The sequence below is a fragment of the Oryctolagus cuniculus genome, chromosome 14, assembly GCF_051225735.1.
Source record: "Oryctolagus cuniculus isolate XC-2025 breed Fujian yellow rabbit chromosome 14, ASM5122573v1, whole genome shotgun sequence".
NCBI classification, from domain to species: Eukaryota; Metazoa; Chordata; class Mammalia; order Lagomorpha; family Leporidae; genus Oryctolagus; species Oryctolagus cuniculus.
In genome coordinates, this window is record NC_142880.1 from 67844443 (window position 1) to 67861217 (window position 16775).

General features: G+C 40.7%; 1 protein-coding gene across 12 annotated transcripts in view; it reads left to right on the forward strand.

Moving 5' to 3' along the window:
• GHR (growth hormone receptor) overlaps positions 1 to 16775 on the forward strand; it is a 303364-nt gene that overhangs the window by 115155 nt on the left and 171434 nt on the right. For 9 of the 12 annotated variants that reach the window (XM_070056270.2, XM_008262050.5, XM_008262046.5 and 6 more), the window contains 1 exon segment: positions 9245 to 9325. In XM_070056270.2, the coding sequence (XP_069912371.1) occupies positions 9256 to 9325 (70 nt within the window). In that variant the 5' untranslated portion in view covers positions 9245 to 9255. 12 annotated transcript variants of the gene reach the window in all.

A 16775-nucleotide genomic window follows, 5' to 3' on the forward strand; every position in this document is an offset into this window, starting at 1 on the left:
TTGGCCAACTCAAAAGGCTTCCATAGCCTTGGCAACACATGACAAGAGCCTCAGGTGATTACTGGTGCCATAAACAAGAGTGTCAATTGTTAAATCAACAACAGGAGTCACTGTGCACTTACTCCCCATGTAGGATCTCTGTCCTTAATGTGTTGTACTATGCGAATTAACGGTATAACTAGTACTAAAACAGTACTTTAAACTTTGTGTATCTACGTGGGTTCAGTTTGTTGAAATCTTTACTTAGTATATACTAAATTGATCTTCTGTATATAAAGATAATTGAAAATGAATCTTGATGTGAATGGGGTGGGAGAGGGAGCAGGAGATAGGATGTTTGTGGGTGGGAGGGAGGTTATGCGGGGAAAAAGCCACTGTAATCCAAAAGCTGTACTTTGGAAATTTATATTTATTAAATAAAAGTTAAAGTATATGAATAAAAAGTTATTTTTGAAAGCCAAAAAAAAAAAAAAAAAGAAATAGAGTGTTAATACAGTGTGCCCAAGAACCCAACTGCTGATTGCTTTCTACCTGGCTAGACTTCCATTTCATGAGAGCCCCAGTCCCAATCTGCCCCATGAGGAACATTATAAAACATAATCTATTTGAAAGAAAGAAAATATTATCATTGTCATATAAGAGATGAGTAAACCAAAGATTGATAAAGCCAATAACCTTTTCTGACTCCAGAGCATATTCACTGAACCCTAAACTCACCCTCTTTGTAAATAAAAAACAAGGACAGCGTCTGTGGTACAGGCTGATGCTAGTGTCCATACACCTGCAAAAGGATATATCAATGATTATTAACACAGTGTGATCCACTGATAGTGGATCAGATGTCATCAAATGAAATCAAGTGTCCAGAGTTCGCTGAGTACCACTGTCTCTTACATTTTGTATCTGTGTCAGCAGATTGTTTAATCTTTGTACCTGTTACCTCACATGGAACCCAGATAGCATCTTTCACTTGCCTGGCCAGGGTTGCTCTGGGTCCAGCTCATACCAGCTTGTGGATCTGCATTCAGTGCCTTCACCGTGGTAGCTTAAAATCGGCCCTGATGCAGGTACTCATGTCACTGAAATTGGCAAATGCTACATATCATGACATTTTTTTCAATATCAGGGAGTCAGATGTTAAATACTTACCAGTGTAGCACTGTCTATAGCTCAAGGAGAGGTATTGTGTGAATGGCCACACCCCTAGAGATTAACAAATTCACATGCATACACTAAAAGAACAAACAGCAATCACCTTCTACAAATATAATCATCCCTAAATCACCTCAGTATCTAAGTTTTCAGTGAATCTTCTGTCCCCATCATTCCACATTTGTGACGACCTCTTAAAGGATAACAAAACCATAGTGATTTTATACATTATTAGAAATAAAACATTTTATATTGTTTGCTATTTTGATTCCAAAAGCAAATATGACCACACATTAATCTTTTTTTATTGCAAGTAACATATAAACCATAAAATGCATACATAAATATTGTCAAATACATAGTACAAGCCTCGTGTAATTAAATTCTTCAACTAATCACATTTAAAAAAATAAGAAACAGTGAATACAAATTTTGATTATATATTTTGTCATTAGTCTGAAATATGATTTCAATAGGTAGCCAACATAAACATTGTTGAGAGATTTTTCCATCATTTTTTGATACCAACTTTTTATTTATTTATTTTTTTATTTTTTGACAGGCAGAGTGGACAGTGAGAGAGAGAGACAGAGAGACAGGTCTTCCTTTGCCGTTGGTCCACCCTCCAATGGCCGCTGCGGCCAGCGCGCTGCGGCCGGCGTACCGCGCTGATCCGATGGCAGGAGCCAGGTACTTATCCTGGTCTCCCATGGGGTGCAGGGCCCAAGCACTTGGGCCATCCTCCACTGCACTCCCTGGCCACAGCAGAGAGCTGGCCTGGAAGAGGGGCAACCGGGACAGAATCCGGCGCCCTGACCGGGACTAGAACCCGGTGTGCTGGCACCGCAAGGCGGAGGATTAGCCTAGTGAGCCGCGGCGCCGGCCGATACCAACTCTTCAAAATATATGTGTACTTTACACTTAGAGCACATGCAATTTAGATACTAAATGTTCATCAGAAACACTTGATCTGAATGCATAAAATTGCAGCTAAAAAGTAGACTCATATACCTAACCTATTTTAAATATATTAATTAAATGCTAATTTATTTAATTGAAATTTAATAAAATTCCTATTCAATTCCTCCATTGAGTTAACCACATTTCAAGTACTCATTAGTCATATGTGACTGATAGTAAACCAGATTGGTCAGCACAGATACAATCCATATATACATATTTGTCTTATGAAATGGAGTCCTATATATACTACTTCCCAAAGCTTTCTTTGTCCTCTTACACCTTACACACCTAAAATTCTCATTTGATTTCCTCAGTAAATCCCTGAGAGGAGAGAAGTCTAAATGATGCTACATAGTTTAATAGAAAATATTTATAAATTTTTCCTTCCTTACTAATGGACAGGCAACAAATTGATCTAAGGTATTTTAGGTCAGACCAATTTTCACATGCTCACCAACATGAAAAGGAGATAATAACATGAACTCTGAAATGCAAACTGTTCGAATAAATGTCTGGTGCTGATTGGGTAATTTCAAATATCTTTTTGGATTAGCCTCTTCCCTTTTTCTGTGCTGAGTTCTTAGAAAAGCTCCACCAGGAAATCAACTAATGCAATTTTGCAATATTTCATTAGTAATTGGCACCAGAATCAGAAAGTCCACATTTATTAGGTTATCTACCTGGAGCCTTGGTTTTGCAATATAAACAATTCTGTTTCTAATGGAATTTTTAAAATCAGCTCTTGCTTTTCCACTATCAGAATTGCTAGATCAGTAAAACAGTTTGTAGAAACTTATTATTTCTGATTAATTCAGCTGCTATTTTGGTGTTCTTCCTGCATTGCCTCAACAGAACTCTGGATTCCTAAATCTATTGTTTTACTTCCATCATATACTATCATGCTAACATCACATTTCTAAGGACAGCTCTGACCATTTTCCCTTTAAATACTTGACACAAATCAGAGGGTGGTTTGGTTAGTGATTCATTTTGTTTCTGCAAAATTAAAAACCACATATAAGCACATTTTCACATGCATGACTTAATATGTACTTTACTATTACTTTTGATAAAGATGATTTGGAAATCATTTTACCAAATAGATAAAATATTTTACCAGATAGATATAACCTTTACATTAAATTCACCTGTTAGTTATCATCTCTCTCTCTCTCTCTCTCTCTCTCTCTCTCTCTCTCTCTCTTTAGGATTTTTAGTTACTTATTTGAAAGAGAGAGAGAGAGTTTTTCCATCTGCTTGTTCACTCCACAAATGGCTACAATAGCCAGGGCTGGGCCAAGCTGAAGCTAGGATTCAGGAACCCCTTTCGGGTCTCCCACATGGGTGCAGGGGCCCAAGCACCTGGGGCATCCTCTGCTGCTTTCCCAAGCACATCAGCATGGACTGGAATCGGTGTGGAGCAGCCAGGGCTCAAACCACTGCCCATATGGGATGTTGGCATTGCAGGCAGCGGCTTTACCCACTACACCACTCACACTCTCACCATCTCTTACGTAGCTCTCTCTCGTCCAGTAATGACCTCTCTTCTCTTCAGTCTTGGGTCTCTTACTTTCAGTGTCCCACTAGACATGTCTGATATTTCCTGTAGTCTTGTAATTTCCTTTATCACCCAAGTATCCCAAAACATCATGTGAACTTCTCCTCTTCCTAGACCCGGATCCCAATGTCCTGATTCCTGTCTACAGTTTCACCTTATGCATATCTTCAGTCTTTTGTGATAGACCTGCCTTTTGGTCATCTCCCATGCCAAGTCATCACCAAATCTTGTCAATATTTTTCAATATTACTTTAAGATGGTATGAGGAGCAGACTTTATTCCAAGGAAAATTGACTTTTGCATATATTATGTATACCAAAATCTCTATTCATTTTCTGATTAGTATGAGTTGAAAGTGATGATTGAGTCTGGTCCTACCTTGTCAATCCAATTTTGTCACCCTTGTAATAGTGATTTGTTTTCTGCTTTACTAGCTTCCTCAGAATATTACCATAAATGTGCTCAGAATTCAGCCCATAGCCAGAACATTCACACTGAACTTCTACCCCTGCAAGGTCACCACAGCCCCTTTCACTTTTCCTTGCCCCCCAAAAATCTTATCTGTCATTTAATTTTTTAAAAGACTTATTTATTTGAAATGCACAATGACAGAGACTGGGCCATGCCAGAATCAGAAGCTTAGTATTCCATCTGGGTTTCCCATGTGGGTAACAGGAGTCCAAGCACTCAGGCCATAATCTTCTGCTTTCCCAGGTGCTTATCAGGTAGCTGGATCAAAAGTGGAGCAGCCAGGGCTCAGATTTTAATACCATGATATGGGATGCCAGTGACACAAGCAGTAGCCTAACCAGCTACACCACATTGTCAACTGCTATCTGTCATTTATTTCTAATTTAATCCCCTCAGTTCAGTAATTGATTTTTCCCCATTCTAGCATTCCATTTTTAGTTATGCTCCTTTTCATAGCCTCATGTGTCTTATTCTTGAAGTCAAAACCCATGATTTTGATAAAAAAAAACCATGATTTTGATGGGTTTTATATTAATAACATTAGTGCATTGCATACAAGGGATCTTCAAAAAGTTCATGGAAAATGCATCAAAAAAAGTACATGGATTTCAAAATATTTTATACGAAAATAAACTTGTCTCTTAATTTTACTTTTCTGCAGACTTTTTAAAGTCTCCTTATATGAGGTTATTAGACACTAGTAGTTCAACAAATACTTGCTAATTTTAAATTAAACATAATTGAATCAATTGCTTTGCCTGGATTTGGTTATAACATGCAGGGAAAATGTCATAGCTAGCCCCTGTCTCTCCTCAAGTGCTTAGCTAAAGAATGAAAGTTAGTATCATAGGCCTAATTGTGTAGTTTGGAGGCCTGCTTTGCTGGGCAGTCTATAGCTGGATCTCACTGGTTTTCAGCTGGGTAACTTTGAGGATAGTGAACAAATGCAGACAAAAGGCTCAGGCCTAATGGTGTGAGTTCCATTTTGCAAGAATAGAAGCCCATCTTGCCTGTCTTACAGAAAATTCTGCCAAGCAGCTATAGCCAAGGAATGCGTAAATTCATGTCATGAGAGATTTAGAGGATTTTCCATAGGACTCTATTGCAAGCATTGAAATCTCAACATGCGAGTGTGCAATTTTGTAGATTCATGTGAAGAATGCTGACCTCTACTTAAATTGGTAAGTAGAGTCTGTTATGCTAACATTTTCAGGCATGAGGACCCCTTTTTCTGCCAATGGCTATTTGGATATTTATAACATCATTCAAGAGCCATACAAAATTATCAGCTTAAAAATTAGCCTGCTATAGATTTATTGAATTTTGGGTACCATCTGTGGTTACCTTGGCTGGGCCAGACCAAACGATCCTGCAGGCCTTATACAGCCCATGAGCTACATGTTCCCCACCCCTGCTTGGACTCTTGTACTTTATGACCTAATGGTTGTATGTGGTAAGTTTGGGTACCTGGGCAAAATAGACTTGGGAAAAGGGAATACTGGAATATTCCTCTTGCTCACATCTGGCACATCATTGAGTAAGGTTCCAGACTGTGTGTGTTGGCACGGTGCCCTCTCCTAGGGATATTTTATCTCAGCTAGAGCCTAATAAAGGATCCTCTCATGTAGAAGCTGCCACATGAAGCTCTGCAAAGCTGGATGCAGGTAGTGTACAATCAAATCTAGTGGGATGTCTGTTACCCAGTACCATAGGATGGCATTAAGTGTATTCTCCAGGGAAATGCAAAGGGGGCTACTCTTGGAGTTAGTCTTACTGAGCCAATGTCATTGGAAAGGAAGGGGACATTGAATTCTAATAAGGCAGTTACCTGCTATCTAATCCGAAGTTTCTTTACTCTTACCTGGCTACATGTGAAGTGTTACAGTTAGGTCCCTATTCAGTGCTCCAGGTGGTGGTAAACTTATCCTCTGGGAGAATCGCAGTTTTTTAAACTTGTATGCTCTAGAGGGTGTGCACTGATTGCTGCTTAATTTTCTTTGGAGATTCTGGTTTGTTTTTCTTTGTTTTGTGAGACAGAACATGTTCTATGGAAGTATGGCTTGTAAAAAAATTGTGACAATTCCAATTTTTTATTTGAGGGGAGGGGAGTTCACTTGGAAACAGAAGTTTTCAAAAATTTGTGGATTTGGTGGTGGTAGTGGTGGTGGTGTGCTATCTGCTGTTCATCTGAAGCAAAAGTCACTTGTTTCTGGCATTTGCAAGGTCTCTTTGAAGTATAGAAGAGGTGACCTCTACAGTAGAAAATGCACCATTTGGAGAAATGCAAAACCTTGCATTGAGGAAGCAAACATGGCTTCCCTGGGGTTGGAGATCCATTCTTTTTTTTTTTTAAAGATTTACTTATTCATTCATTTATTTGAAAGTCAGAGTTACACAGGAGAGAAGAAGAAGCAGAGAAAGAGAGAGAGAGAGAGAGAGAGAGAGAGAGAGAGGTGGTCTTCCATCCGCTGGTTCACTCCTCAGTTGGCCACAATGGCCGGAGCCGTGCCAGTCCAAAGCTTCCTCCAGATCTCCCACATGGGTGCAGGGGACAAAGGACTTGGGCCATCTTCTACTGCTTTCCCAGGTCATAGCAGAGAGCTGGATCGGAAATGGAGCAGCTGGGACTTAAACTGGCACCCATATGGGATGCCGGCACTGCAGGCAGCAGCTTTACCCACTACTTCACAGCGCTGGCCCCTGGAGATTCATTATTACTACCTGACACAAACATAGCCTGTCCCTGTGGAGTCTACTTTCCCTGACACTTGAGTGTGGGAAAATTCTATTAGTAAAAATTAACACCGTATGCAGAGTCCAGTTCCTCAAGGCTTTTTCTACTTTATGAAAAAATCAAATTATAGGGAAATACTCAGTAACAACTGGATGGCATTTTCAACCTATGATATGTTTGTTTTCAGCCTTTTTAATAATATATTTCTGCTGGAGGCTACAAAATAGAATTACATAGCCTATTCTTCTAGGAGTGAAAACATAGGGACAGATGCTCAGAGTTCACATTTGCAAAGTTGACAAGGTTGACGCAAGACCACCAGCCCAGTGCCTTCCAGGTTAGGAATTAAAAACATAGATGTTGTAATAACTGCAACTCAACATTTTTTGAAATCTCACAGCTGACAAATTGTGTTCATCTGCACTTTCACACTGATTCTGTCCTGACTCCAGGAGCTGTGCATGAGGGGAAGGGTGATTCATCATGCGTGCGGGTGTGCACATGAGTATTCAGATGCAGGAAGATATTGAGTCCATGAAGAGATGTATTTTCTTAAATAAGAAGTTTTTAAGAACATAAAAATTTATTGGACAAAAAAAATTGGGTCTCTCACTATCAAGAAATGAAAGTAGAGGACATCAGAAATTTTACGCCCTTTCAAAATTACTTTGCCATGGTTGGAGTGATGCCGATTTGCTGATTAATATTTCCCCAAATTAATAAGCCTTGTGGATTCTTGCCATGAATTCAGAGAAGAGATCTGAATACTGGCTCAAATAAATCAGGCAGCATGGTAAGTTCTTAAGCTTTTTATTCAGTGAGAGGAATGTATAGGAGAGTGAGGGCTTTAAAGGAGAAAGGAAAGTCTGCAAATTAAGTTGGGGCCATACCAAGCAGAGAGCAGGCCTAGAGCCACCTGCAACAAGCATGTGGTTTTGAGCAGCTGTTAGCAGCTTAAGGCAGGCAGCAAAGACAAGGCAGAGAGCGCAGGTGGCCCAAAGGCCACGGGCCCTGATGGCACAGAGCAGCAATGGCAACAAAGGTCCATAATGGCAAAAAAGGGCAGCAAAAACAAAAGTGGGCGGGGCCAACATGTGTCAGGTCTTTTATCCACTTCCAAAGGGGACTGGTCAGGTAGGTAGCCTGATTGGCAGGTGGGAATACAGGTGTGGTCAGTTAGGGGCATGAGATCACACAGGGACGTGGTGAAGGCGTGGTCTTCCAGCTCACAAACCAAATCAATTCTATCCTATATGCTTGCCTACATCAGGAGGATCCTATGTGTAGACCCATGAATACAAACATTGCTCATCCTTTCAACCTTATTTGCGATAGCAAGAAGGGCTATTTCATTACGGTCAAGTTAGCATAGTGATAAAACTGAAACCCTTAGAGGCCCTGGTGTGTCGGTCAGGTATGGAGTCAGCTGTGAGTAGTTCAGCTTTATGGAAGACTCACCATTCAGCTTTAAAGCGCACTCGTCAGATGCAGCCACAGCTCTACAAAAGACAGCGTTCTGGATTGACTTTGAACCCGCCTAAGCCTGTCTTAGAGCTTCTGCATGTGGGTATGCATATTCTTTTTCCAGAGAAGCTTGTTTTCTCCAGATAAAGGTGTGCACCATCCAAGCTGTGTTGATCTGCTCCCTGAAGGAAGGGCCCAGTCTGTGGGATTCCAAATGGGCCACTTGGGATTCCAAATGGCCACAAATCCATCCCTCTTGGTGTCTGAGGTGTTCCGTGCCTGGTCCTTTCAGAGGCCACATTCTTCATAAAATTGAAAACAGGAAAGAATGCCGTGTCCCAGGGAGGCCACCAAGCAAGCACAGAGCTGCTGCTTTCTTTTGCTTCCCAGCCCCCTCCTGCTCCCCTTCTAGTTACCCCTCCTTGGAAGACCTCATTAGCACAGTGTTTTTGTGTGTTAATTGGGCTTTTTTGATGACTAGAAAATGCACTGAAGAAAAGATCCTTCTTCAGTGAATTGTTTTCCTTTATGTGGTATGTCCTGCCCAAGGCCCCATGCTTGGGGATACTGCTGGCCAGTTTTTCTATTTCCAGATTGAATTAAAGTGAACCCGCCTTGTTATTGAAGCAGTGATTGGGGGTCATTTGCTGTGAGGTGGTTCTGTGGCCATCAGCCAGGAGGTGAAAATCTAAGTGTCCTTGCTATTTCCTGAGAACACTCACAGGAAATAGAACTTATTGTATCCTGCTGTTTGTGCATGAAAAATACGACCATATGAGGCTGTTCTTGACCTGGCTTGTCAGCTCAGTCATGGTCATGGTTTAAGCTTTCTTTAAACAGTATTTCATGATAGTGGTTTGCTTATAATTGCTGTATTCATTGTAATCCATTTGTGATTGCAGGTCCTACAGGTATGGATCTCTGGCAGCTGCTGTTGACCGTGGCACTAGCAGGGTCAAGTGATGCTTTTTCTGGGAGTGAGGGTGAGTTTGTTTTCCTTTTTCCACCCCCAGCATTTTGAAACAACACTGAATCTTAGTTGTTAAGTCCAAGCTCTTTGAATGATTTGATTAAAAGATCCAAGTTTTTAAGTAGCAGCAAACAAGAAACATGTCTTAGCTTTAAAATCACAAATGCAGAGGTCTTTTTCTGTGGTTGTTTTAGGAGAAATACAGTAGTCAGCTTTGGGATCCGGTGTTTTTACATCAAAAATAAATGCTACAAATCATGTGGAGGGCATTTATGTTGAAGACAAGCCAGGTCTCTGGTGCCCAGGCTCTGGGAAAGATATTGAAATTGCCCTGGAGGGTTACTAACCTACTGATCACTTGGCTCATCTGTGACGAAAGATACCATAGTCTATTTCCAGAGCGGAATTCAGTCCCCTTAATCATATTCTGTGACAGAGGAAATTGCAGGTTTCAGATGAATTTCACCTCTCCCTCTCTGGGTGATTGCCATCTAGCTACGTTTGAGGGAGCAGACACCTGAAATGGTTGAACGATGCACCTAGAAGTGTGAGCTTCTCTGGCAGTCTTTGTAATTCTCACTTTTTCATATCTTTCTCCTAATAGAGATGTGTCAATTTACAGATATGCATGGATTTAACATTTTTACATGAAACCAAACTTATCTTTCCATTCCATTTTTCCATGAACTTTTTGAGATTCTCTTGTATTCCGACTTAGATTTCAGAGCAAAAATAACTGAAACAAGCAAGAGTAATAAAAGGCTAAGGCAAGCAGGATTTTTTTTTCTATCCAGAGGGCAAGTTGTGCTTATTAAGGGGAGGAAGAGTTTTTATTTTCTTTTATATGATTATTTATTCATTTAAAAGCAGAAGAGAAAGGAGAGAGAGAATCTTCTATTTGATTGTTCACTCCCCAAAGGCCCCCATATGTCAGGGCTGAGCCAGGCTGAAGCCAAAAGCCTGAAACTGTACCCAGCTCTCCCATGTAGGTGGCAGGTACTCTTGAGCCATCACCTACTACCTCACAGGTACATTAGCTGGAGGCTGAATGAGAAGCAGAGTACCCAGGACTTGAAGCAGCACTTCTACATGGGATGTTGGCATCCCAAATGGCAGTATAACCCACTGTACCGTGCCATAGCATCTGCCTCTGGAGAATTTTTAAAAGAGCACCCTGAGTATTTGATTGTTTTTCTTTCCTGGGCTTCCACAGAGAAAGAAATAGTATATTTTCCCCCATGCTATGACATGGAATTCAGTTGTGCTTTAAGGGTCGTTGACTCTTCTACTCTCTACACAACTCATGATGGAAAGCACAATTTAACGGCAAACTAGCACCTGAAGATATCCTCCCTGACCCTTCAGCCAAAAATAAATCCATAGTAGTGAGTTGCTCAGGGTGACCAGAGTAACTTAGAAACAAGAAGGGTAAAATATGTTATTTTATCTCCTAAAACAATTTGAAAATATTTATAGAAAAGGAGTCATAATTGTTTGAAATATGTGTATGTTTCTCTGGTGTTTTAATGTCAACATTATGCAAGTCAGTGTGGAGAGAAGTGCAGGCTCCATTTCAGCAGTTTTCCCATGGCTGGTTTTAGACTCTGGTTTGGAGCCAAAGAATTAAAGCTGAGATCCTCTGCTGTTCCAAAGCCATGGCAGTTAAATCTCTCCTTTCTTCATTAAGGTGACTTTCACTTCCCTGAACAAGACTTGAGGAATTAAAAAAAAGAAAAACCTGTGAAATAAAAATTATGGTATGGGAATAGCTAAAGGAATTTAAAAATGCATCTACTGAGAGATTAGAGCTCTTGCAAGCAGCATCTCCTTCAGCTACTTTTTAGTAAAGTTTTGACTTCATAAAGAGACTGGAGAAATAAAACACCATTATTGGGCTTTTAAAAAACAACATTGTCATATATATTTAAGGCTTACATTGTGATATTATAAGATATATTTATGAGGCAGTGGTTACCATACTGGAACAAAGTAACATATCTACCATCTCAGGTAGTTTCCATTCTCCCTGCTTCATGGCAATATCAGCTATAATCTGTTCATTTAGCAAAAATCCTGAAACCAATACTTGATGATTAACTGTATTCGTTGTGTTGTATATTGTTAGATGTTTCAACCTGTTCATCCCACATGTTTGCTGCTTGGTGACCTATGACATTTATCTTTCTCATTTTCTTCCTTACACTGACGCTGGCAGCCACTATTTATTTCCTGCTTATATATTATTTGGCCTTCTTAAATATTCCACATATAAGTGACATCATGAAATACCAATTTGACCTCCAGGTCCTCCTGTTATGCCAAATGAAAGGATTTCCTCCTTTTTTAGGGCAGAATTATAATCCCTTGTGTAATATGTTTATATACACCACATTTTTACTCTTATCCATTTACCCATTGATGGGCGCCAAGGTTTTTCCATTTATCTTGACTATTGTGAACGATTATGTAATAAACATGGGAGTCCATGGGGTAGGAATTATGGCACAGCAAGTTAAGCCATACCTTATGATGCCCAAGACCAAGTCTCTCCTTTGCTTCCAGTCCAGTTTCCTGCTAATGCACCTGGGAGGCATCTATGATGGCCCAAGCACTTGAGTCCTTGCCACCCACAAGAGAGACCCAGATGAAATTACTGATTCCTTGCTCTGGCTTGATCCAGTCTAGCAATTCAGGACATTTGGGGAACAAATCAGTTGGTGGAATATCTCTCTCTCTCTCTCTCTCTCTGTTCCTTTCCCTCTCTCCCTTCTTCTGCCTTTCAAATAAAAAAATGAACAAATTTGTAAATAAATATGGGAACATAGATATGAGTATACCTATGAGATAGTGGTTAAATTTCCTTCATATAGCTGTTCTCTTTTGTTTTAGTTTTATTTATTTGAAAGGCAGAGTGACAGAAAGAGGGAGAGACAGAAAGAGTGAGATCTTTCATCTGCTAGTTTACTCCCCAAATGACTGCAAAAAGTCACAACTGGATCAAGCTGAGGTCTGATCCCAGGAACTCCGTCTGGGTGTCCTACATGTGTGGCATGAGCCAAGCACTTGAGCCATCGTCTGCTGCCTCCCAGGATGCATTAGCAAGAAGCTGAATTGGAAGCAGAGTAACCAGAATTCAAATGGACACTGGGTCATGGGATTTGGACTGTGCAAGCTGCAACTAAACCTATTGCTTTTAACATAATGTCTATCCCCCTTTTATCTGGTTTTAATATTTGCTTCCTGATTTGCTTTGCAATGTTTTGCTTACTTCCTTTAATACACTTGATCTTAGCCAAAAGGCTGAGAAGTGATGCTTATTTCTTTTATTGGTGTGTTTAGAAAGAGCAGAGCATAAGAAAATGCAATGATTTATAATAAATACAAATCATATATTCCTGTCAGTACTTACATACAGAAAGTAATTTAACAAAATTAGATTGTTTTTTCTTCTTTTTTTTCATGTTAGACTACCCAAAATTCCTTTGGAATATATGAATACTCCATATGCTTCCATAAAATGTCTGGGGATTAAGGATGAAGTATGATGCTTACATAAGAAAGTATAGGTGAGCATGGTCAGGCATGTGTGTGCATGCTATTGTGTGTATGTGTGTATGTGTGTGTGTGTTTGCCAGTTTGACCACTTATGGGTTCAAACAAAGGTAGCACCTGTAGACATGCATCATGATCTCACTTGACATTGTGTTTCTCTTTCTGCCAGATTTAGATTAAATCAGTTTATTTTTATTTTCTCTTCCATTGTATATGGCACACTAAAAATATAGGTAACGAATTTTTGAAAAAAAAATACAGACATGAGTGTAGATTCACAGGCATTTATTTTAATTCAGATTGGCCAGCAGAAGATGTAGCCTTGCTAAGTAAGTGCTCTCAGAGTTACCCAGGAGTGGAAAAAGGTGACAGATATGTAGACCTAGGGAAAGATCTGGGAAGCCTTCAGCCGGGATTTTTCTTGAGGGGAAAGATAAACAATTAGCTATATACTAGCCCTGAGAGTATTATTTTATTAAATTTAATTGCCCCGTGGGGAATTTAATGAGACGTAAACACTAAACAATCCTCTCAAGGTATTAGCGAGAGTATTGTAATAGATGTTCTCCCTGTCTCTCATCTTTAATATGAGGTTCTGTGTGTGTTCCTGAAAGCAAATTGGATAGTCTCAGGGAGAATTCCTTATTCCAAAATCAAGAATGACTGACAGGGTCTCCAGCACTGTAGTAAAGCAGGTAAAGCCACTACATGCAGTGCCAGCACCCAATATGGGCACCGATTTGAGTCCCGGCTGCCCCACTTCTGATCCAGCTCCCTGCTAATGCACTTGGGAAGCAGTAAAAGAAGGTCCAGGTCCTTGGGTCCCTGCACCCACATGGGAGACCCATAAGAAGCTCCTGGCTCCTGGCTTCAGATCAGCCCAACTCTAGCCATTGCAGCCATTTGGGGATGAAAGACCTCTCTCTCATTCTCTCTCTCTCTCTCTCTCTCTCTGCCTCTGCTCTCTGTAGCTCTGCCATTCAAATAAGTAAGTAGATCTTTAAAAACATGACTGACAATGCTTCATTTTCAGAAGGCTGTATTAGCATGACCTATAAATGGTTGTATCATAATGGCTGTTTCTGGAGCAACATTGCCTATGAGAAATGTGCATAAAGATCTGATGGATATAAACATTCTGCTAGAGTGCCTGCTACAAATTAGGTCATTTATTTTTACTATGTCAGTCAGTTCACAACTGTTCATTCCCTCTGACCTCAGAAATCTAATGTGCAAGTAGGCAAGCTTCTGTCCTGCAGTCTACCTAGGATTTGAGAAACTTCCAGAAATGAATGAGGGTTCGAACATCTAGATTGGTGAAGAAAAATAGTCAAGATGCTCTTAATAAAAAAATCAAGGCAGACTAGAATAGTTAACTCAATGAATTCAACGTACATATTTCTTAAGAACTTCTTATTGGTGCCAGCATTGTGGCACAGAGTGTTGAGCTGCTGTTTGCAATGCCAGAATCCCATATGAGCACTGGTTTAAGTCCAAGCTGCTCCACTTCTGATCTAGCTCCCTGCTAATGTGCCTAGCAAAGAAGCATAAGAGGGTCTCAGTGCTTGGGCCAGTGCCACCCATGTGGGAAACCTGGGTGGAGTTCCAGGATCATGGCTGCAGCCCAACCCAGCCCCAACTGTTGCACCCACTTGGGGAGTGAACCAGCAGGTAGAATATCTTTCTCTGTCTCTCCCTCTCTCTCTGAAACTCGGCCTTTCAAATAAATAGATAAATCTATTTTTGTAGAGCTTCCTGGTTTTTTGTTTTTTGTTTGTTTGTTTGTTTGTTTGTTTTCAAAGTTACTTTTGACCAGTGCCGCTGCTCACTAGGCTAATCCTCCGCCTTGAGGCGCCGGCATACCGAGTTCTAGTCCCGGTCGGGGCGCCGGATTCTGTCCTGGTTGCCCCTCTTCCAGGCCAGCTCTCTGCTGTGGCCAGGGAGTGCAGTGGAGGATGCCCAAGTCCTTGGGCCCTGCACCCCATGGGAGACCAGGATAAGTACCTGGCTCCTGCTATCGGATCAGCGCAGTGCGCCGGCCGTAGCGCGCCAGCCACGGTGGCTAATGGAGGGTGAACCAATGGCAAAGGAAGACCTTTCTCTCTCTCTCTCTCTCACTGTCCACTCTGCCTGTGGGAAAAAAAAGAGAGAGAGAGAGAGAGAGAGAGAGACAAAGTTACTTTTTAAATTTATCTATATAAGGTGATCAGATTTCATGTATTTCATATATTCAGATTTAGGGGCATAGTGATGCTTGCTACCCTATCCTCCCTCCCCCACACACTCCCACTCCCCTCCTCCTTCCTTTCTTATTCTTTCTTTTAATTTTCATGATGACATACTTTCAGCTTATTTTATGATCATAAGATTAACCCTACACTAAGTAAAGAATTCAACAAATAGTAAGAAGAAAAAAAAATAAAACACTTCCTCAACAGTAGAGAGAATGGCTGTATGCAGTAATCAGTTCTCAAAGTGCTGAGCTTCCTACTTTTAAAGCTTGAACTTAGGACTATAAGGAATATAATTATTCTTCCTTCAAGGAATGTATTGTGAGTTATATGACAAGATTTATAAGAACTACAATATCAGATAGTGTATGTAAATGGCAAAAATGAGCAGAATTTTGTTGTATAGGAGTAGTGATGAGAGAAGAATCAATTTAGCGCTGGTGGGCCGGCGCCGCGGCTCAATAGGCTAATCCTCCACCTAGCGGCGCCGGCACACAGAGTTCTAGTCCCGGTTGGGGCGCCAAATTCTGTGCCAGTTGCTCCTCTTCAGTCCAGCTCTCTGCTGTGGCCCGGGAGTGCAGTGGAGGATGGCCCAGGTGCTTGGGCCCTGCACCCCATGGGAGACCAGGAAAAGCACCTGGCTCCTGGCTTCGGATCAGCGCGGTAAGCTGGCCGCAGTCTGCTCGCCGCAGCGGCCATTGGGGGGTGAACCAACGTCAAAGGAAGACCTTTCTCTCTCTCTCTCTCTCTCTCTCTCTCTCTCTCTCTCTCCCTCTCCCTCTCCCTCTCCCTCTTCCTCTTTCTCTTCCTCTCTCCACTCTGCCTGTCAAAAAAAAAAAAAAGAAAATTAGCTCTGGTGGATGAGAAAGACTTTATGAAGGAGGTTGGCATTAATTCAGTGAGGACTGGGATATTGGGTTAAGATTTGTAAAGGCTGAGAAGAATAGGAGGCTATTAGAGAAATAGCTGATGTGATGAATAGCATAAACTGAAATTCATAGTTAGAGATCTAAGGTGTACATGGAAAGTGGTTCATTCATGCATATTGTATAGGGCACAGTGCCAGGCCATGCGTGACTCTATGTGGGCTCTTCAAAAAGTTCCTGAAAAATGCATATATGAAAAAATGTGTGGATTTAAAAAACTTTTGTACCAAAATAAACGTGTCTTTTAATTCCATTTTCCATGAATTTTTTGACATTCCCTCATACTTTGTGTGTTTATTAGTCAACAAATATTTATGAAACCCTTACTTTGTGGAAGGCATAGTATTAATTTGGCCAGAGTACCTGGAACATGGGCACTGTACTCCTAATTATCCCCCTTTTGGAGTATTTTTGGGTCAGTAGATTTGAGTCAAATGATTGAAGGTGAGTGAATGGCAAAGGGTTTTGGAGAAATTCTGACTTCCTGGGCTTTGCAGAATGGGGAGTAGTAGGAGAGGAAGAAAATGAGATGAAGCTTAGCCCATATCCAGCAAGTGAGTTTCTCAAAGTTGTAGGAAAGCCAGGAAAAAAGTGCTGACTACATAATGGAACATGATTTGTTTTTGTGTATGATATTTATATATAGCATATATGATGTTATGTATAGTATTTATGAAATATATATTTCTATGTATGTATACATATGTACACACACTATTTGCATCTATATAGACCATGTGTAATAGCAATCCTA